The sequence below is a fragment of the Dermacentor andersoni genome, chromosome 1 (assembly GCF_023375885.2).
Source record: "Dermacentor andersoni chromosome 1, qqDerAnde1_hic_scaffold, whole genome shotgun sequence".
Classification (NCBI taxonomy): Eukaryota; Metazoa; Arthropoda; class Arachnida; order Ixodida; family Ixodidae; genus Dermacentor; species Dermacentor andersoni.
In genome coordinates this window covers 231,715,301-231,738,943 of record NC_092814.1, presented here as the reverse complement: position 1 = coordinate 231,738,943, position 23,643 = coordinate 231,715,301, and the positions used below count along the sequence as shown (strand labels likewise).

The 23,643-nt window shown below is 46.7% G+C and overlaps 1 protein-coding gene across 2 annotated transcripts in view; it reads right to left on the bottom strand.

Moving 5' to 3' along the window:
• Positions 1-296: 296 nt before the first annotated feature.
• LOC126548503 (protein NDNF-like) overlaps positions 297-23,643 on the bottom strand; it is a 258,010-nt gene continuing 234,663 nt past the window's right edge. For both annotated transcript variants that reach the window (XM_050196718.3, XM_055063436.2), the window contains exons 5-6: positions 7,851-8,098; positions 297-5,821 (exon numbers count right to left, since the gene is read on the bottom strand). In XM_050196718.3, the coding sequence (XP_050052675.2) occupies positions 4,679-5,821; positions 7,851-8,098 (1,391 nt within the window). In that variant the 3' untranslated portion in view covers positions 297-4,678. The remainder of the gene's footprint in view (positions 5,822-7,850; positions 8,099-23,643) is intronic.

The following is a 23,643-nucleotide window of genomic DNA, read 5'->3' as shown; positions in this document are numbered from 1 at the left end:
CACACACACACACACACACACACACGCACGCACGCACGCAGCGGCGGTGACTGTTCAAACAGAAAAAATAATACGCCAGAGCTATAGGGTAGCTGCCTGACGCCTTCACTCACATTCTTCGTGGTGTGATTAAGCACGAAAGTACGAAGTATAAGTACGCTTCTTCAAGATTTACTCTAATGGAGGCTGCCGATTAATAAGTGACGTACAGGATCCTGCCTCTTACACCGGGAATACCTCAGCAAAGTTGTAGGGTGTTGACTGTGAACAAACTGAAACATCATAGATGAAACGAATGAACAATACAAAAGTGTTTATTGGACAGGGCATGTGCCCCGGATGCAAAGCAACACATACGGCAACGATAGCGGCGAGCACGGTCGGCGATCGGCGACTTGAATTACGCTGCTCTAATTAGTCCGCTATTTATAGTTGTCATCGTACTTTCCATTGAAGACTGAGGTACTCGAGACGGCTCGAGAACAGTCTACAGAATTTGCGAAATGCGTACAATCAAATTATAATCGACTTGTCTCGCTAACGAATTGACGATGCTCAAGACTGTGTCGATACAGAAACAGCGTTGGTGCGAGAGTCACAATACGATAACAGTACGTAATGCCTCAATGAAAACGATAATCCACCAAAAGTTTTTAAAAAAAATACCCCCCAAAAAACGCACGCGATTTTATCCGATACAACTTAAACAAATTTAAGAAAATACGAGCATTATGGGAGGCCTACATTCCTGCAGGCCTTCATTGTAACTTTAAGCGTCTATGTGCGTTTGGATACAAATGCCGATTTTACCGGGTGAGGGGACTACCTTTTACGCGTTGCCATCAACACTCAGCTTCTATTATGCGATAAAACGCAGCGCAACCAGAGGGCACGGTGTAGGCGCAACTGAGAGCAAGGTCTTAGCTATGTTCGAACGAAATCGCGTTTATGGCAGAAAAAGAAAAAGAAAACAAGAGTGAAGGGTTGTCTTATCGGATCATGAAAGGCTTAGTGGAACCACCGCTTCACTAACAGTGGCGAAGAATTTGACCCCTATTAAAAACAAATTACGGGTATTGGTATAGCGACCCCCATACAAGTCCTGCGACTGAAATCTTTGAAGCGTCATTGAAGTACCGAATGATACTCAGGGAATCAGCTGGTCTGATAGCTGAAGTACGCCAACGTTCTGCCCGTCTATTGACCACAAATCTTTAGTCGCCAATAGTATTGCTCCATGAAAGTCAGTATAGCGTCATACTACACTTTCGACCCGACCACAAAATATTTTCCTTGATACTGGTATTCTTGGGCTTTGAAATTCTGTACCTCAGCAATTTAGTATCAAGATACACTATGCTTGAGATGTCAGCGTCAGTACTGTAATCAGAGAGGAGGATGGGGGGGGGGAGTTAATGAGTTCGCAAATACATTGCTGCACCTATATACTGCTCAGCACAAATTTTATATATATATCAGTATACTATAAGTATATGGCAATGTATGCATTATATGTTTATATTATATGTCAGCGATGGATGGATCGATACAACTTTATTGTACGTCCTGCAAGGTTTAACGCGACCCGGGCTCAGGTCTCCCACAGGGTAACGTCAAGGCCCTCCCTTAACGCCGCCTCACGGACGTACATCATTATTCACAAAGGAAAATAAGTTAATATAAATATTTCAGAAAAGCCTCCATTGTAAGCACCAGTCTCCTTCCCACCGAAAAAAAATTGTGGGTTCGGCCCTGGTCAACGTTATGACCACATGGATACGCACTACATGCATAGGCCCTTACCACCGCAAAGGCTAGTCAAAGCCATATTGTCGCTCGTGAGAAGCTAGCGGAGTGTTTAAAATTAAATGATCTGAAATGTGGCACATGAATTAATGATACCTGCACATATGAAGGATGCGATCTCTGGATAGGTTTTCTATATGTTCGCCAGTGAGCGGTGAGTGTTGCGGTTCTTCTTGAAGTAGATGTGCTTGACATTGTGTCAGTCGCACTCATATGTGGCAAACATGTATTTGACTTATTGTGATAGTTAAAAAAACCTAGAAAGAGTGAAATGGTTAACGGTATGTTGGCACAATTGAACAGAAAGAAGATGGCATGAGTGTATACCACAATGTTGGACGAGGTGCACCTCGAAGAAAAAGCGTGTTCCTCTCCGTTTCGATGTTGTCACGGTTGAACAACGTCAGCGACTATTGGCTGACAATGTCACATTAACGTGTGAAGTTGCATGGAGGTGATGTCTGCGCTTAAGTTTACACTTTTAGGTCTTATATTTTAGCCACAACTGTAAAGCGCTGCCAACCAACCGCTAATGAAAAAAAAAAAGTAGAGTGTATGCATGATTCTCAAACGCGCACTAGCTTACCATTAACGGAGAAGTATTAAAAATATTACCCGTACAAATGAAATGTGAGAGCGTATCATGTGTGGTCTTAATTAAACCAAATTATTCAGTTTCACGTGCTATAACCACGATCTGATTAGGAGGCACGCCGTAGTGGAGGACTCCCGATTAATTTTGACCGCCTGAGGTTTTTTAACGTGCACCTAAATCTAAGTACATGGGCGTTTTAGCATTTCACCCCCATCGAAATGTGGCCGTCGTGGCCGGGATTTGATCCCGCGACCTCGTGCTTATAATAGCGCAACACCAACGCGTGATATACTATAAGCTTATGCGAAACATGAGGGTGAAAGGCGCTGTCTTTAATAAGAAGCTGGAGATGTGAATGGAGATGTACGTTACTGACATCCAACCTAGTTCCCGAGAAACAAATATAACTGCATGGATAAATTTCCCAGATTACTTCTGTCAAAATGAAGAGCGTAATAGTTCTCGCTTCTCTAGGACGGCGAGTGTTGGGCGCGTGAAAGGAACGACAAAGAACAAAGGTTCCGGGAGTGTACCCTTGGCATGTATTTGACTAGCGCATTATCTCTACGTCCCGAGCATCAAGCTTAAAGATCAGCGAAGACAATGGACACAGTTCCTTGCTTCTTGCGTAGCAAATTGTTCATTCACGACGGGTTGATGCTGCCGATTTCACAAGACACAGTTCAATGTGCAAGTGCACAGCTACTCATAGAGAACGTAGTTCATGTAGAGGCCCGTCGGCGATTCCAATGATGAAGACAACACAGGTGAAGCAAATGACTCGGAGATGTGTCACTGTTCGCCATTTGGTCTTTAGACGACCATGGTTCTTGGTCGAGGCACGTGGCAAGGAACAACGCAAATAAAAAAAAAAGACAAGCTAGGTGTTTCAACGCAAAGTACAACGCCAAGTTCGCGATGCAGTGAATGCGAACACTGAGTGAAAAGCGTTCCGGGCCCGCTGTCGCTCGACTTGATTTTCGAATATGAGAGTGGACATTTATGTATGCATATGTGAACGCCGCGCTTGAGGCGTTGGAGCGCTACACCATGAGTCCGCAGCTGTAATACGAACGGGACAACTCAGGCGGACATATGCTATGTACTGTAATGAGAAGAGATGAAAGAGATATGAACAGTTTACGGAGTATAAATGCAAGTTTTTTGCGCTTCTCAGCTCAAAACGCGCTCCAAGTCGGTGTCGGTTTGGCTTTAGAAGGTCCTATTCCTTCGTGTGTAGAGGCGGACGAACGGTCATTTTGACAAAAACAAGCGGACACACCTAAGCATATTTAAGTTTGCAAGTTAACGCACAAATGCAACGATTAAAGGCACGTCCTTCAGAAAGACTGTCACCTGAGCACTCAGATTTACTGAAAGTTCGGCCGTATGCCGAGTTGCCACACAAGACCTCGAAAAGGAAAATGAAATGCTCGAAGCTGAGAGCTGGACTTCACGTTCAAAATATCTACCCGGCACATACCCACTTTATTTTTCTTTCTCACGTTATATGATCAAACTATAATAAAACCAGGGATATCATTTTAACCGAGGACACATGTTCGACGCGCAATGGCTGTGAGGATGCTTATAATGAATAAAATTATTTGCAAGAACGTCAGTTATTGTAACAAATAACGAAAATGGAACAATTTAGCAATCACATAACCCGTGTGCGCCCTGGCCTTTGTATATCTTATTCAGTGTGCTCTAAGAATGAGTTAAACTGGCCTGAAGCTATCGAAACAGCCATACTCTCAACAACAGTAAATACCGCATTCTTAAACGCGATGGCTAGCTCGGCGCGCCGCCACAACATCGAGCGCCGGCAAAGCCCTCCCAAGGGCATCGTTCGGCACTGGCACGCTTATGTGGATCGCCGCGCGCTGGAACAAGATGGTGGATTCTATAAATATGGTCAGCCATGCTGTTACGGTAAACGAGAAAAGGCCTTCATTTCTGCTTCGTTTTTGGCCGCTTTTTGTCCTTTCTAGTTGCAGGGCTTACACACACGCCATGTATTGCCTATTATTTCCAGGTCGCACTGGCAGAAGTGCGGTACGACAACATATGGTGTATCAAGACAAGCATCGGTGTTGCAACTTCGAGTTTGGTCTTCCACGCGTCCTCTAATTCGGCCGCTTTACTTCATCACTGTGATAATGGACACTGCTTCAGTCCAGAGGCGGATCATCATAGTCTGCCTTTGTGCACAGTGTTCAACACAACCTTGCCGGCGGCGCAGGCATTCTTTTGTGACAAGGAACGCAGCGTTATTCATCGCTTTCCCTTCCTATAGGACAGACTACAGCTTCTGTGCGTCGTGGCCCAAACTTTCTCGTAGGCTAGCGTTCGCCCTCTGGCCTTTGTGACCAAAACTTCGAAAACGTATGTCGTGTCCGGCTGTAGCTTTCTAATCTTCTGCATAATGACGTTCTGGAAGCGGTGCTTGCTGAAGCGGTGGTAGCGGCGACAGCTAACCTTGCCGCTCTTCTCCGCCAACTTGGTCTCATCGCAGAAGTCCTGCGGTCTTGCGAACACGCCCGAATAGCTTCCACGAACCTCTTGCTTGAAGATGCAGTAGCGGACTTTCTCATCCAGGGCGGCCTTCCATGCCAGAGTAACCGAGTTGCAGGTGGTCAACGAGCCCATTACTTTGACGCCGCTGTCATCGGGCAGTGTGGGGAACGGGAATTTGTGGTACTTCTTGCTAACGAGAAGGTGAACTCTGCGCAACTGGGGGACGGTCGACGATATCTTAATAACGTACGTTCCGTTCGATGGATGGTTCAGGGTGAGCGTCCTGGTGTCCATTACTTCTGCCGTAAGCACCTTGGCTTTGCGCAAAGTGACCGAGAGCTGTATCGGACCAGGGCCCGAGCAAGACTGCACGAACATCCACATAGTTGGCACGTTGGCATTCACCGAGTATTTGGCCACGTGGACAAAGTTGTCCTTCTGGTCGAGTACAATGCGGATAAGCTGGTTGTCCTGGATTCGCTGGTTCCCCACGCTTCTGGCGACAACGCTGGTGCCAGGGTAAGCCGTACTTGAGTTAGTTTTTGCGTTGATCGCGAACACGTCGATGTAGTATCTCTGGTCAACTTCGAGGTCGGCAAAGCTGTGCCAAGTCCTGCGGCCGACACACTCAAAGACGACGTCGCGCTGTGGTCGGACGGCGCGCTGCATCTCGCGCGACCTGAGTGCTAGTTTGCGGCGGGCCGCCTTTTCCCACCAAAAGCCGAAGCCCGAGTCCGGGTGCGGCGGGCTGGGTACGTCGCCTCGCAAGGCGCTGTCCACGGCGCACTTGGTGTGAAAGTTCTCCTTGCGGTTGGCGGCCACACAGTACTGCACGTCCTGGTGTGCTGAGCTCTCAGACGGGCTTGGCTTCCACGTGAACAGCACACGGCCGTTGCGTACCTGCGAACATCAGCACAGTCATTGTTTTGTGGTCAGGCTAAGCTCTTTTGGCTTAGCGACTGAAATGCGTGTCAACCAGAAGTAAAAAGAGCGAGATAGCGAAAAAAAAAATAAAGGTATCAATATATTCATGAATACTCTCTGTCAAATGATATTTCGTACTGTTTTCCTTTAAGATCAAATATACTGGCGCGAAAACGTTGCATACAATCTAGGGCACTGTGCAATTAGACATAGCCAAGTGCGAATTAGTGAAACGGAAACACACCAGCAGCTTTTGTCATTCTTGTTTAGGCTAAAGCAACTGCCCCCACTTGTTCATAGCCTGGCATATGTAGATACACTCGTACAGCCCAGTTGCGATGTTTTATTTTCCAAAGGAAAAGTTAAGAAATTTGCTTACATCCATAGCGACCCTGCAGGGCCATAAAATACCAGCACATCTCAGAAACCCTGATCCTTGGTATGTACCAAGCTTTCGCACGGAATACAAATACAATCCATTAAACACAATTTGCCAAAAATCCTTAATAATTATGTTCACACTACTAATTTTTCTCGCAGGGGATTGAAGATGTATTTTGTTCATTTGTAAACACACATATTCACGTATAACGATTCTAATTGTACGACGACCTTTGTGTTTTTTTTTCTTAATCTTATCAGATGTGCTTGAATGTTGTCTGTTTCTCTACTGCAAGACAATTATCCTGTCAATAGGCTTACATAAGAAAATGTTAAAATTCATTTTGTGCGGGTTGAACTGCTTTTGTTTGTTTTGTGCTTACGTTACAAAGTACTCTCTGTTATCGCGCTGTCATGTACAACTGCGCCTCTTGAGGTCCAGTCAAGCTGCTTATGGCAGCTTTTAGCCCAGGAGGACGTTTCTAGTGTATACTAGAAGAATTAATAAAGTTGATGTTGAAGTAGAAGTTGAAGTTGACTAGGCCCGAAATCGTCCGGCTCCTAATAGAATTTTACGTGACACCACATCTATAGAGAGTGACACAGTCACTCCGCTAGAGAGCACTATCTCGACGCGTTGGAAATTGTCGCTACCGAACTCCGCAGCACAGTGGATCTCAAAACCATCGTGAGTGGCACCGCCAGTGCTCAGATGCCACCGAAAGACCTAAAAATTGCGTATGCGTCTGTCTCACTTCATGGTGACTGACATGCGCCTTTGCAGGCTGACCGCTGATGAAACCTTTACCCGCGTATAACTTTCTCCGGCATCTGCTGCATCAGGCATCAACAACTCCGATTTTACAAGGTTTTGACAGCGTGAGTTAGGTTGCGTGAGCATATGGCCAGATGTCGCCTCCGAAATGTATTCGCAGACGCCACGATTATCACGATCGCTGTCGCGAACGCTACAATTACCGCACAACTGCCATGTACGCAAGCTGCGCGATAGCTGAGTGCTTAGCGCATCCGGCTCTCAGTTATATATCAGCAACTCCAATCAACCTCCTGCTTGGACCCATGAGGGGTGGCAGCATCTCATAGAAAGTAATCCGCAGCGTCGATCTATGCTACGTGAGCGTGTTGTGTGCTGTTGCCTCCAAAATATACGCATAGACGCCATCACTGTTCGACCGTGCGTTGCAAACACTATACGAACTCAACAAAAATGTGCACAAGTGGTGTCATAGCAAAGCTTAGAGCGTCTTCAGCCCCTAGTGTGATATTGTTACAGTGGCACGAGTTCTATCACCACTGGTGGCTGTGAGCAAAACTTGTTCGTTGTCGTCGCCACGATGCCAGTTTTACGTGACTGTAACGTCAGTGACGCGTGTTAACCACTCCTCTGGCGGCGCATATCCCCACCATGACGCCACTGGAAGTCGACCTTCTCCATGGCAAAAACGGCTCCTTCACGTAATTTTAAACGACAGTCGCTAGCGTATAACATTATATATCTGTCACTTAGTTTCTCATGGAAGGCCGTTCTTGGCTGCGCACCAGCCCAATTGAACAGCGATGCGCAGTACTTCGTGCATATGTAGAGGGAAGTCAAAGTATTCACCTGAAGCACTTCCACTTTAGGCTTAATTGGCAGCAGCGGGAACGGGTAGTGGGCGTCGGCGTCCGAGGTACCGTACACACGCACTCTGGTGTCGGCGGAGTCTGAGTCGAACTCCAGCATGTACACTCCTCTGGGTGCATCACGTCTCGAGAAGCTGAGCCGGCCCCGGCCATAGAACGAACCGCCGACAACTGGCTCTGTCGACACTCCGTCGTCCCGGTACAGCAGCGCCGATGGGTCCCGTGACTCTGCGCCAAGAAGTGACACCGCGCTCAGACTGCTGCCGGCGCGGTAAGAACGGACGTGCAATATTTGCTGAAGTATACACCGCAGAAACGAGACAGCTATCATAAAGAAAATGACTACGGCAATCAAAATAACAAAGAAAAACAGAAAGAGAGAGAGAGAGAGAGAGAGTTAACATGAGAGGTGTATGAGCTCAGGGATATGGTGGAGAAGCTGAAATCACCTGCATCCGGCTCTTCCATCTCACTCGTCGGTATGCACGGTAATATAACACACAGTTGGCATACCACACATGCAAAAGCTTGGGAAGATGTAAACAAAGAGATGCCGCGAATGATTACAGGAGGAAAATAAAACAGGAAAAGAAACACAAAGTAATCGCAGAAGACCGCAGGAGGAAGAGCGCTGTCACTCGATGCTCTATCGCCGAAGCAACAGGCTGAGAATGCGTAAGGAGCATAGTAAAAAGAAAAGAAGTGCTCACTGCCACAGAAGTCTCCAAGCTGATGATCAACATTTGTTTCTTTTTCAATTTTATTTTTCCCTTGTAATCATTCACGACATTCTTCAATTTTTTTTACATCTTACACACAATTTTTCTTTACATCTTCGCATACTTAGTATATCTTGCACGCAGCTATGTGTTAAAAGTGAAGTCGTCATTTAACACAATGCAGCTGGTAAAACGTACCAGCAAAGCACTAATGCCGCTGCCACGGAATGAGCACGCAATAAATTTGTTCCACAAGAGAGAGAGGGAGAGAGAAAGCTAGGGTAGGAAAGGCAGGGAGGTCAACCAGAACAGCATCCGGTTTGCTACCCTACACTGGGGGTGGGGGAAAGGGGAATAGAAAGAGGAAGAAAGGGAGAGAGTAAGTACTGAGTACGTGTGGGAGGGACAGCGTACACAATGACACTATAAGCGGTCTCTTAAGCCCGTGCACTTCAAGTACCGCACTAGTGCGCGAATCGCTTTTCGAGCCAGTGACGGTTGTGGCCACGGTCCGAGTATCTTTGACTCGGTGAACGGTCTCGAGTCTAGTCTGCGTAAAGTTGCCCGCAGAGAGAGGCGTTGGACATCGTAGCGAGGGTATGTACACAATAGGTGCTCGATGGTCTCCTCGCACCCACAGGAGTCGCACATCGGGCTCTCGGCCATTTCCATACGGTAGGAGTATGCGTTCGTGAACGCCACTCCCAACCACAAGCGACACAACAAGGTTGCTTCGCCGCGGGAAAGGCTAGATGGCAGTTGTAGCCGTAGCGTGGGGTCCAGTTTACGTAATCTGCAGTTGAAGCCACTTGAAATCCAGAGATCTTGGGACTTCTTGCGCGCAAGTAGGCGAAGTTTCCTGGCAGCGTCCGACCTCGCCAAAGGTATTGAACGCGTCTGGGTATCTTCGTGGGCACACCGGGCAGCCTTGTCAGCTAGGTTGTTGCCGACGATGCCACAGTGAGCAGGAATCCACTGAAATATAATGTGGTGTCCTCTTTCCAGAGCAAGGTGGTGCAGTTCCCTGATTTCAGATGTCATTTGCTCGTAAGTTCTGTGACGTAATGCGGACTTGATGCTATGAAGGGCTGCCTTAGAGTCACAATATACGACCCATTTTTCTGTTGGCTCTTCGGTGATGTACATCATAGCGGCATGGAGAGCTGCAAGTTCTGCCGATGTAGATGTCGTGTGCGACAATTTGAATTTAACTGTAACGTTCTTGGCTGGAACGACGAATGCGGCAGTTGAGCTGGTAGGTGAGGTCGAACCATCGGTATATATATGTATGCGGTCATGATACGTCTGGTGCAGTAATAGGAGTGTAAGTTGCTTCAGAGCCGGCGATGGATAATTGGACTTTTTTGTAATTCCAGGAATAGCAAACTTCACTTGAGGCTGTCGCAGGCACCACAGGGGGGAGGAAGGCTTCGCCGCCGGTGTAAAAGATGCTGGTATGCTGGTTGTTCCACAATATGTACAGATAGGCCCAATATGCGCTGACACTCACTTACTGCTGTGCAAAAAGGCGTAAGGCTTTAACTTGCTCATTGATTTGAGTTGTGAAAACGAGGATTTGTCTCTGCCCCTTTGTCATCAAACGAAAGCTCTAAATATCCTCAGGGTGGAGCATCATAGCAAAACACTCGTCAAGGCCAGGGTACAAGAAGGTGCGAAGAAATCGCCCAGCTGAGACAAGAGGGAGAAGGCAGACAACCGCGCTTCACCAGTTTTTCCAACCATAGAGCATCTCCTGCGTCGCTCGCACGCGTCAGGCCGCCTTTGACGTGAAGCGCCACTTAGGGCACCAGGATGGCGGCTCGACTAATCATAAAGCGGTGCACGGACCGTCGACTCTTGAAGACCGGGTGACGTATAGCTTTAAAGTGTTTTGCTATAACGATCCCCTGTCTTTTGTGAGAAGACCCGTCTCTGGTACACTGGCTTTCATTGTACGTTTACACGCGCCACGATGTTCAGAATAGTTTGACCAGAGAACGACGAACTGTCGCACGAGCTTCGGTTACGCGAGCGGGTCGAGTCAAAAGTCGAGCAGACCCGGCCCGGCCACGTTTGCATGCGTCTTCCCAGACGGGTTGGGCGAGTAAAAGGACCCCTTGCAGGCATGTTGACCGACGTCGACTCGACCGCTCGCTCGGCCCTACCCGAAATCATTTCCACGAGCCGACGACAGGCTTTCGGTCATGCATGTCGACTTGACCCAATTCTGTTGAGTTCGTGTAAAGTAGCTATAGATATCGCGAGCCCAGAGTTCCAGTTTATTAACTGTACTTTCGACATTTGTAAAATATCACTTTCGTACACCTCACGTAATGTAATGCTGCGTTTCTTCTTTTCCATATTTTTATTTCGTGGAAGAGGTGTGGCGTTCTATATAGCATTGCCTCGCAGCCTGGAGGTGGAGGGGGGGAGCCTTGTATTCAAGTTGATCTTTTTCATGGTCACCAGAAGTGCCTCCCCAATTTCATAAAACGTCAGACACGTTGATTACAAACTATTATTGTGCGCCTTCTTCGCAAGTGCCAGGTGCATTTGACACCAGAAGCAGTTTAGGCAGCTGAACTTTCGGTTGCGCGAGGGTATGTGCGCCAGGGAACACAATCGCCATCGCCTACTCTAAGCGCGGCAACGAAGCACTTTGCTCGACTATAGTCGGGGCTCAAAAGCTACGGATCGAGAACGAGATGCGTCCCGTCAATGATCCTGACTGCAGCGGCGTTTAGGCGGCTGCGTCGTCGCCAGCCGCTCTTCTCGATCTTCAAGGGCAAGGCTCACAGTTGCCGTCGCAACCATAATGACGCCGCTGGCCGGATGCTGACAAACGCCAAGCTGACGGGAAGTGCGTCGGGGAGGACGCCTCCGTTCTCGTCCCGGTAGTTCCCTGCAGCTCTGTTGGAGCCGAGCCAGGCGCGAGAGGGCCTCCCCGCGGTACGAAATGTAGCGCTGCGCTTGAATGGCTCCCGGGTCGTCGAATCACGGCTTGCGCGGCGCACGCGAAGTGACACACGGGACACTAAGCACTCCGACTGCCAGTGAGTCCTCACGCAAGGAAGGAAAACCGCACGCGTGACTCGCAAGCAAATGCGAGGGTTAGTGACGACGTTTGAACGTCTCGGTGGCCCTGATTGGGTCGTTTGGGGGCCACGCGCTATAGCTTTTCCGGCTTGCTGCGCGGAAGTGCCGAGGAGGAGTCGCAGTGGCCGCGCATGACGGCTAAAAGATACGGGCGCGTGGCGCAGCAGCTGGGCTGACAGCGGCAGCGTGCCGTCGCTGCTGTGGCGGGCGGGGTTGCTGAGGAGCACGCTTTGGCGCGTATTCGTCAGCGTCAGGACCAGACGGAGCGTTAAATTAGGAGGAACCCCGAAAGACGACCGAGACACCGGCGTGCCACGCCACTGACGGATGAAAGAGCAGCCGGGAGTGGAGGGGGCCGTCCTGCACCGAGCATGTCGTTGGCCCTTGCGTGCTGCCTGAGCGATGGCCGCGGCTGTGCGGCTACCGCGATACACGTTCTACAGGGCGCCTCCTATACCCGCAGGCAGCCGTGGGGCGCCGCGAGAACTTGCCAGAGGCACGCACAAACGGCCTTGCGAGGCCATCTCCTTATAACACTGGATCGTGTGTGAGGAAGGTACGGTGAGGTGACAAAATAACTGCCAAAAGATTATCCCCCCCCCCCCCCAAAAAAAAAAAAGAGATAATGCGCTTGCAAGGCGACTTTGTTTGATTCACTAAAGAAGTGTTTATACACCTCGGCTAAGAGCAGCAGATTTGATCAATTAATCTTCTAATGCCACTGCGCCGTTTCTCACGGCTTAACAGCACTCTAAGTTAGCTGAAATATCAATATTCAGCTGTTAATGAAAATAACACAGTGTTCCCAGTGACAATGTACTGATTCATCGACGGAGGTTTTCATGGCTTAAAAGCAGCCGCAAATCACAATCTGCGATAAGCAAAAACTGTGAAACAAGCTAAAGAGCGAAGGAGAGATGCTGAAGGAAGTGGTAAGTTGAAACTAAAGAAAAAGAAATATTATTCTGGTGTCAAGCGGCGCTAACTTTAGAAGTTTCCCAGAACACGCGAGAATTTCAAAGACTCCAGGAAGCCGACGCGGAAACGGCACATACGCGCAACGCTTTGTACGCTAGTTTGATAAATGTCGTAAATCAGTTATGCCGCAGCTTATAAGTGACAACGATCAGTACACGAGCTAGGGTCGAGGGAGGCGAAGGCTGCATTCCAACACCGCAGAAAAAGCATTTATTTCGTAAAATACTCGCATGATTGCATTTATACACGCCACACCATGACTACGACCTAAAATTACGCGTCAGGGGGCCGTTTATATGCGAATGGTGTGGTTAAGGATCCAGTAACGGCTGGTGCAGTTGAACGACGCGAGCAGCGTATACACCTTGAATAATGAGGGGCGCCGTACTGGAAGGGCTTCGGATTACTTTCGACATCTTCGCGCTCTTTACGTCTTTGAAGTCATCGTGCGGCACTGCATTAGACTTTGATAAAGATGTAGATGCTGCGACCGGGAATGGTACCCGCTACCTTACTCTCAGCAGAAGAACGCCATAGCCACTGAGGCAGCACCGTGAGTGCTCCACGGTTCATAATATTGTACATGATTACAGCGGAAAACAACCTAATTTTAGCAAACACGTTCTCTATCACATATAAGCACCACAATCCTCTTAAATTTGTAGCAAAGTGCTCTTCGCTATAACGAATGTCCCTGAATGCATTCATTCATTCATTCATTCATTCATTCAAATAACGATTTGGTGGGGTGGGCCTGGACCCCTCCTAGGTTTCGGCCAAGGGTTGTTGGCCCTTGGCGGCTTGAAAAGAAAATATAATCCAGGCACTCTTGGTAAACATACTCTCTTCAAGGAGAAGGCGAAAAAGGTGGAAAGCAAAGCGAAAACCTGAAGCACAGCTTCTGGCGTTTAGTTCTTGGCAATGAATGTTGACTGAGGGTGTCTCGTGGCGATGACCGATGAATTGTGAGCTTACAATCACTTAATGCGCAATGCCTTAATGCCTTAATCTATAAAAGCTCTTGTAGGCATCTGGTTAAGAATACCGAAAGGCGGAGCCGGAGACAGACCATGTTACTAATAAATCAAGGAAGGGAACTCATGCAATGTCGAGGACAAATTCTAAGCCAATATCGAAATCAGTCTCGCGAATGAATACACAAGCGAAGAATAATCCTTGAACAAATGCCTGAGAAGCGCTGCAATTACATTAGTTTTGTGGGCTCAAAAATATGTAATTTGTGCTGATAGCTCTATCTACGCTTCTGCTTCAATTTCCCCCTGTGCAGGATAGCAAATCGGACTTTTTTTCTGGTTAACTCGCAGCATCTCCTTTGTTTTTTTGTTTTTGTTTTCTCTCTCTCTCTCTCTCTTTCGGTTTCCTTCGGCGTCACTGCGCCGAAACTAATCAAGAAAGTCTTACCTTACGCTGTAGGCAGAGTGGGATGCAGAAAAAAAAAGAAAAAGAAAGAGATCGCGAGAAATACGATTTGCCGAAAGCAACAAATGAAAAAAAAAAAAAACGCTTCAAAGACTTTACCTTTTAGAAATCAGGTGACCAGTCGCGTCAACGCCGTATAAAGCGTATACTGTATTTCTCCATCAAAATACCCAAGTATAGCGTTGAGTTCAGATCACAGTAATGGATTGCACTGTAGCGTTACACCTTCAGCATAAATTTTGGATTAGAAATACAGCAAATAGGGATCTGTGTGATTAACCGCCGCCTCAGAGATGTCAATCAAGTACAGCTATTTGCACGACGTCGCTTTCAGGTTTTGTTAGTTACATGTACAAAGCTAAGCTGAGACGAAGCAGCATCATTAGCAGCAACGAGTGAAATGCTGCGTACACTGTGGAAAACTCGGTCTGGTCTTCCGGGCCTGCTGTTTTGTTCGCTAGCCTTTCGTCTCTGTTGGGTGTCCGTCGTAGCGTGATGCATAGCAGCGCTGCCGAAATAAAGCAGTTTAAACACAGGCCTCGCAGCCGGCGAACCCAGCGTGAAACCAGAAGCCCGCACGCGATTTCTCTCTGTACTACTATAGTTTTCTCTTTTATGGGATAACGGTCGCGAACAAATGGTGCCAGCCTCTCGGTGTGTACTCCTCCAAACTGCTGCTTGCCGGGATCTTAGCGTGCTCGGAGCGGTCTTTGCGCTTGAGCTCTTCAGGACTTGTTTGCGCCTGCCTTTGCATAAACGTTCGCGTGTCAGTGGCGCTTATGAAACGGGAGCGCGCTCCACCGATCGAGGCTCGTCCGAAGTTTGTTTGACGAGAGGGCAAAACCTTTAGGGCGGGCAGATTGAGCAAGGTGAAGAATGAGAACGGCCATTGCTTACTTGACGATGCAGGCGGAACAGCGCGCTGCAAAGCACACAGATGATAAGAGTGGACCGTTGAGAAATACATGGAAAAGCAGTGTGTCGATACAATGTGAATACTTGACGCAGCAGCGCTTCATGCGCTAATACTGCTAGATTCAGTGGGGTTGGTTTCTACAAACCGGTCCATCATTGTATATTTTGTTCTGGGTACATTATGCATGCAGGCTGTCTCCTCTGTTCATCGCACGCGATCCTCTGAACATGATAAATGGGCATCGAGCGCGCTGCATCACCACTTACCTATATTTGTGCTCAAAAGGTATAAGTGTTTACTGAGCTAGGACAACAACGGCACTATTTTGCTTTTAGCGCTATAATGCGACGTGCTGTAGTGGCAGTTCAGCTCATAGTTTCAAGTTCCGAGCTGTAGACAGCATATATTATTTTTAATTGGAACGGAAAGTTGCGCAAAACGAGGTCGCGGTGGCAAACTGCGCTGACACTCTGCAGTATAATATGTATTCGCATAAAAAGCATAATCAAACACTGCCATGCTGCCTTACAGCGTTTATCTTTCCTCAATTTTCTTTCATGCTGGCACTACTAATTCTGGTTAGTCATCACTGGTGCGTTAGCGATGCCAGGGGCACTGTGAGAGGGCGACAGGGCAGGGAAACTGAAACATCCTGCTGTCACAGCTGCAGACAACTTTTAACTGTTAAAGATCCTGAAGGCTTGTAGATACGTGCACTGCATTATTTTTTGAAAAATACATTTCAATAAATTTTCTCAAAGTTTTAGGCTGTTTTTCTTGTTTGTTTCGGTGGCATTTCGCCGTTCATGAGCAAACGTACTTTCTGACTGTAATATACAACTTGCCTCGGTTCTGCGAGCAGGTGACTGGCTTAATTCACCAAAACTGCGCTAGGGCGCCTGAATCCTCTCCTTGATTTTCCACTAATACATCTACTTTCTTCTGCGCGGTGCACTACATATATATATATATATATATATCCGATACGATGCTCCCTTACCAAGAAAGCAAGCACGCCTCGGTCAATCATCACCTCGCATATTGTTTACTCATATGAAGCTTCCTTTTTTTATTTTTTTCGCCCCTGGATGCTCTGTACGTGCTATTGAACCCTGCTTCATGCTTCCAAGGGGGTATTATAATGGGCGGGGGGGGGGGGGGGTCGTATATGTGGACATGAGGTTCAGGCTTACGTCTAGCGAAGCGCTTCTGCGCTTACTGCAATAATAACAAAGCAGAAAGAACGCCTGCTTTCGGTTCTTTCGCAATATTTTAGGTATAGCTTGAGCTGCAGGAACACTCACATTGCCATTTTGGCTTTCTCTAAGACACAGAATGATTGAAGTGCTAAATTCACAAAGTTCTCCATTTCATTTTTGAAATTATTATTTTTGAAATTTTTCAGTATCTTACAGTTATCTTTAAAACCTCACCTAGTGATTCACTGTCAACTATAGGCGCGCCGTGACCTTTATATAGCTTGAATTGTAATTTGATTTATAATTTCAGTTATTGTTTCTGAAGTAATTTTGAAACCGCCTACCTTTTGTTCAATTCCCCCTAGTAGGCAAGCACCATTCCATTGGAAACAAAAACAGGCACTCCAGCCCCCGGCACTTTATTTGCATCTTGCCATCGCCGACTGATCAAACATATGAGGGACAAAGTCGGCACGCCGGCTTCGGTTTCTGTCCAAGCGAATTCTAAAACTGTCATATTTGCGTTTCATCCTCCGCGTGTTTCTTTTTACAGTGACTGTCGCTTGGCTTGAGACTGGTTTCATTTCTGCCACCAAAATTATGGGACAAAAATGTGGCGAACACGTTAGGAAACTCCTCATCAGCTGCCATGACTTGGAAAAATAAACGTGCCAGAAGCGGCGACTTCCCTTGCGGAAATGCAATGTTTATTTATCACATCTTACTTATGTGTCGCGTGATTAGCTTCCTACTTTGTCGGAACGCCTTGTAAACACGCACGCGTGCACGCGTCTCTTCGACGTCACGCAACTATCCCTTGGCGAGATGAAGTTTCCGCACATAGTGCGCGTGACAAATGCCTACACGTGTCAGGCGAACACAGCTGCCATTTATCAGCATGAATTCGGTTGTATACGCAGAGACCCTGTATCGCCAAATCTCCTTTCCCACGAACAGGAGCAAACTGTTCATTTCATTTCTTACTTTTCTGCCTCCGTGCTCCGCACACACACGTACCCTGCTGCGCTATCTACGGTAGGTCGAGTGAGGAGAGCCATATGACGCGCCCCCGTTATCGAAACAGCTGCCAAAATCGCGCCCTACGCTTCCTCGTGCGGGGTCCTCTTTTGAAGTACGGAGGCGCGGGAGACGCGGCGGCGATCGCGATGCCTTACTGCATCGCTGTTTTTGAATCAGAGAGGTCGCCAGTGGCGGAGCGCCATTATTTCGCCAATTTAACCGAGGGCTTCGCGACGCCGCCGCCGGCGAATCGAGTGCGATTATACATGCCAGTTCAAGGTAGCCTTGGCGAGCTAGAACACGCGCGGCTTCTGTTAGAGAGAACGCATTTCTTTTTTTTCGCAAATAAGTAGACACAGAAGCAACCAACTGAACATGTGCCGAGGAAATCGATTTCGCGCGTCTAGTTACAGACGTCCTATGACCGGCACCGCTTTTACTTCTGTTCTTTCTTTTTTTTATGTGGCCGGAAATCTCTTTCAAATTGCATTTCAAGTTTGAAATAGTGGGAATCGACATGAAAGCTCCAAATCTCGACGCATTTTTGTGCATACAAAAAAGATTTGCCAAGAAACTTCGGGGCCGATTCGAATGTCCCAAGGGTTTATACAATATCCAAGAGTGAGCATTTAACCGACAAGAAATGACCGCCACTGCGACTCAGTTAGCGAGGTACAGAGAAACGTGCCTGCTGTTAGATGTAGCTGCAGTTAATGTGCTATTTTCGTGAAATCAGCAAAAAAAAAAAAAATGAAAGAAAGAAAAACTTGCTTTATTTAATATCACCTCAGCGTCCAAGCAGGGCTTTCAATAGGTTGACACTGCTCGTGTCTACTAATAATGATACATATCATAATAATTACATATCTTATGATAATGAAATTTACTTGGAATAGAATGAATTATATATATGGTATCACATATCTGATACATTATTATGGAAAAACGACTAACACTGCAGCAATAGCCGACTTAAGTTCAGTTATATATACGCAGTTATTGTTGTTCTTGAAACATCTTGTTATGCACAAGCTACCTCTCAATTGCGATCTAAAGTAACCGAGGAGCAAATAAAAAAGATTGAAGAGAAAATAAAGAACAAGCTATTCAGTGTAATTATGGCGAAATATTAGTATGCGAGAATAAGCGCACGAAAAGCAATCTTTCGCCTTTTTAAGGGAAAAAAATTGATATCCACTTTAGCATACGCCAAAGAGGGTGAAGGCGAAAGCCTGCGCCCTCAAGAGACATTCATTAAATTACTTGACATTCTCATTCGAATGCGTTGTTACTTCTTATTACTTGTTTCCTCCCACCAAAGGACATGGGTTCGAGTCTCCTAATTGACGCTACCTTGATTAAGCGCGCCTTAATTAACTTCGTCATAATCAACACCAAAGGTCGTGGGTGCGAATCCCACCAAATGTCGTGGGTTCCAGTGCCTTAACTAACCCTGAATTAATTAACAGTGCCTTAATTAACTTCGCCTTAACACCAAACGTCGTGGGTTCGAGTGCCTGAATCAACGCTACCTTAATTAATTTTGCTTCTTATTTTGGCATGATGAGCGGCATCGGATCCAGCCGTGGAAGAAGACGAACGCGTGAGCAGCGGCACGAGCGCGTGTCTGCGCGAGGCGAGCTCACGTGACCTTCTGTACGCCACGCCGCGTTTTCCAGACCATCGGGGGTATGAGCCACTTAAGACTTTCGCCTTAATAAAAAGGGGTCAAATTTGCCGGTGTGTCCTGTATACGGAAAAAAAGTGTTGAACATGCGATAAATTTTTATTTTAACATCATCAAGCAAGCATATATTTACATATTTACTACAACGCGATGGCTGCCATAGCTTCGCTTGTTAAGCTCTTTGTGTGACATTGTGGTTATGTGGGGAAATAGGCGTGCCTGAAGCCATAAGCACCCTTAACGCCGTGGCATCACAAGAAACTGCCTTTGTTGCAATCGTTGCGGTACAAATAAGTTTTATGAAGCCTTGCCAACGAGAGTGCCATTCCGGTGGTTTTCCTTTACGCGGGACATCCAACTTCTTTATGTCTGTAAGCTACTGCACGCTGAATATTCTTTTCATCGGAAAGTGCCCGGGCATCACGGTAACTGTGGCGTCACAAGTTTTAGACAGCGCCGGGCATGTTTGCGTAATCGTACCATTTCCGGTTACCTCCGAAATACGTGCACAAGCTAAGCCAATCTCTGTGGCTTTCTCGCGCACGCTACAGACACCGCAAACTTGTCATGCACGCAAGCTACTGAGCGATTGCTCAGCATTGAAGGAAATAAAAATAAAACGCGATAGCTCTGTGTTTAGCCAATCCGGCTCGCCGCACTTCAACGCGGTGGTAGGATTCACAACAGCACGAGTCAGGAAAATATTTTATTCGTCGCATGGCGAACGCATTGCTTGCGTTGGATATTAATGGTTTCCTTTGGATCCTGTTGTTGGCTTACATTTGTATTTTCGCTTACTTCACTGTATCTTTCACTAGAGTGTGGCATCAACCTCATAAATTGAGCACAAAAGGGGAAAAAATGTCTTGCGCCCAAAGTAATAGAAGCTGCAAAAGAACGAATTAAAAATTTGAACAGAGATTTGCAGAAAAAGCCAACCTAAAGTTCAGCGATTTTCTTTATAACCGAATGCCATAGATTATCGAACGACTACGTCAAGTTCGATAATATATAGCCTTGTGTTAAAAAAATAATAATAAAGACGGCTTTCCGAGGCGCATCTCCCCTCTTAAAGGTTTAATCCTGCAAAAGTTCTTCAAATGGCCCTGAAGTGATTGTTGGTTCATTACAAAATAAGAAGTGCTCGCCCTTGAGTTAGACTGCTTTTGACATTACTTCGCTGACTTAGTCTTGGCAGTACAATGACCCAGCTAGAATACTCTTTTTGTCCATAAAACTATGAGATAGAGAGAGCTCGTTGTTTAAAATGCAGGACGATTCGCCAGCCAATACTCACCTGCACACTACTCTTCAGTGGAAAAGGGAAAGAAATAATCCAGAGGGAGGTCAGAGGAAGAGTAAAAAAGCAAGACAAATACGCCAATTGTCACTTTGGCATCGCTCTATACTATAGATGATGAAGGTACGTGTTTAATGCGATGCCTTTAACCTGGAAGCATATTCGTGAAGAGCTAAGGAGGATGAGTCACCGCTTCGAGAGTACGCATGTTGTATTGAGAGAGAGAGAGAGAGAGAGAGAGAGAGAGAGAGAGAGAGAGAGAGAGAGAGAGAGAGAGAGAGAGAGAGAGAGGTTTAGTGATACGAAATTCAGAGAGGTCGGTCTGATATACACTCCTCTAGCCAGTTACTCTGCGCTGGGGGAAGAGAGAAAGAAAGAGGGAAGAAAGAGGAGCGTGATGGGGGACGATGACGACAGAAGGAGGATGTAAAGCGTATAACAAGCAATTAGGTCTTCTCAAAGCCTACAGTCCAGACTAGTACTTTTCACGAAGTCATTAAGATATCAAAGTAAGTAGTTCAGCTTAACAACTGAATAATGGTAAGCGCAATCCCAAGACGGGACAGAAGATAGACACACAAGAACAGGACAAGCGCTAACTCGCAACTAAATTTTATTCTGAAGATTTTGCCTACTTAAGTGCACAGCAGACCAAGATCGCGCAAGCCCACTGCCCATCAAGCCAACCAATACATCATGTCAAGAAGCGCATAGATTACAGCATCATTTTTAAAACTGCTGTGCTTTGCTACGCAAAATAACCGACGTATCGCTAATACAGGCACTTCTTTCTTTATAATATTATATGCCTCCATGATTTCTCTGGACAAAGCATTGCCACTCCCGCCTAGAATTCTGATACCAGAAAGAAGCGGCTCACAGGGACAGGACCTACAATGCATAGCTAAATGAAAATAAGTTTTGTTAGCTACAGAACGCTCATGTTCCCGCGCCCGATCGTTGACACATCGGCCGGTTTGTCCGGTATATACCTTCCGCACTTAAGCGGGATCTCGTACACAACACCAACGGCGCATGTGACGTTATGCCTTGGTATGCTTCTTTCCACAGGCAGGTTTCCTCGGAGGTCCGTAAATGCGTGGGCACAAGCCAGCAAGTTGTCGTGGTGCAGAAAACACAATAGGCAAGTCCTACCTATTTGCCACATTCTTCAGGTTGTGCGCAACTCTGTGAATGTGGGGCACCACTTCCGGCTTTCCTGTTCGTATTACCTGTTCCCGAGGCATTTTTCTACCCTTCAGTTTCTGAAGGAGGGTCTCGAACACAGCCGTCAAAATCGGACGAGGGAAGCCAGCCGCCTGTAGACGCTCAATCTGGCAATTGAAGCTATTCTGAGTCAGGTGAGCACAAGATTTCGCCAGCACCGACTCAAGACATTGTGTTGCGATCGCTCGTTTTATCGCCTTACTGTGTGATGAATCAAACGGCAAGAGTTCTTTACGAGCTCGCGGAGAGTATTACCAGCAAATGTGCAGCCTACTAAAGAACATGTTAATATCTAAAAACTGCAAAGTGTCATTGTCGGGAAGTTCATGAGTAAAGACTAAGCACTTTTCATGCAGCCTATTTCATCAACAACATAGTCGTCTGGAAGGTATTAGTGTTTAAAATCACGAGAATAAAGTCATCTACATATCTAAAACCTCGTAGTACCTTCTCGGTGTCTAAAAGGTTATTCAAATCGCGGTCAAAGGAAGCTAAAACAATATTGCAATGAACAGGGGCCACACACGATCTCATACAAATGCCCTTTCGCTGGATATACACATCGTTGTCAAAAGAAGCAAGAGTTGAGCATAGGTAAAACTCCAGTAAAACTAGAAATTGAATCTTCTGTCCCGTCTTGGAATTGTCCTTACCATTATTCAGTTGTTAAGCATGAAACAGCTAGCCCAGCAATAAATTTTGTTTAGTAGTTCAGAGTATGACGCTATTTTCAGCATCCACATTATAAGGTCAATCTGCCGTGGCTGAGCTTGTCTGTGTTCAGTGTTCATAAGGTATTGGGTTCGGTTCCGCTTATAAGCTCTGCACTGAAGTAGGCGATGTTATGACAACAAACGACTTCTACCCCACATCACGTTACGTCACCCGGACTCAAGATGATTCATGGCGACAAAAGTACGTGGACCGTGGCCACGTGCCTGACAAGCCCAGAAAGCGATACGTGCATTACCGCAGTTTCTGATGTCCACAGACCTCAGCGAGCCAGTATAGTTACGATGTGCACCTCCTGCCGAAGCCGACACACGCGGTATTTTCTTTCTTTCTTTTTATCCGCTAACCTTTTTCCTCTATGTAGTATAGCAAACCGGACTTGCATCTGTCTGACCTCCCTGCCTTTTCTTCTATTTTCTCTCCGTCTAGAAAATGCTCAAGGGACACCACGTCGTCGATGTTCTCGCGAAATGGACTTCCAGTTAAGAAATAACCGTAATATAAAACGGAAATAAAAGGTTGTTAGCTCTGAAGAAATTACGGTCAATTTGTAGACGAAGACAGTCTCTTACAGATATGAAAACGAGCAGCGAACCCTGGTTTATGCACAAATGCTTATTGTAAAACTTATATTTGGCGTACTTAGCCCCGTGTTCTTTAATCTAACACTAATTGCTCTCCTTGAGCACGTGCCAACCACAGTCAGGCTATCAATGTACGCGGATGACATCTGCATATGGACATCTGCAGTAACACGCCTACAGCTGCGAGCGAGAATTCAGAAAGCCGCGACACAAACTGCTATCTACCTCCGTAATCGAGGCCTGGAAATTTCCTCCGAGAAATGCGCACTAGTGCCATTTACGCGCAAACCCATGGCAAACTACAGTGTAACGATGAATGGCCAAATAATACGACGGGTCCTATCGTACAAGTTTCTAGGTGTCATAATCGACAGGGACTTGTCATGGAGCCCACACATATCTTACGTGAAAAAACGGTTGACAGGCATCTGCCACCTGTTCAAGTTTTTCGCTGGCAAGACCTGGGGAATGTCGCCTAGTGCCATGTTACAACTGTACAGGGTGCTTTTTCTGGGATTTCTGCGATACAGCTTGCCAGCAATAAACAACACAGGCAAAACGAATCTACGCACAATACAAAGTCTTCAGGGCCAAGTGCTCCGGATCTGTCTAGGCCTGCCTCAGAGTGCTTCAACAGTGGCTACGATAGCAATCGCTAGAGACCACCTTGTCAAGACCCACATTGAAATTGAAGTACTCAGGACCCATATAAGGCATCTAGCCAGGACTCCTCGTCACCATTTAGCCTCTCTACCAGCGGACAGGCCACACACATCTTTCAGCCAAACGATAACTGCATATGATGAATCATTGCCAGCTTGTTTCACTCCGGCTGCGAGACCTTCGATCCCTCCATGGTGCCTCGCTCAGCCAAA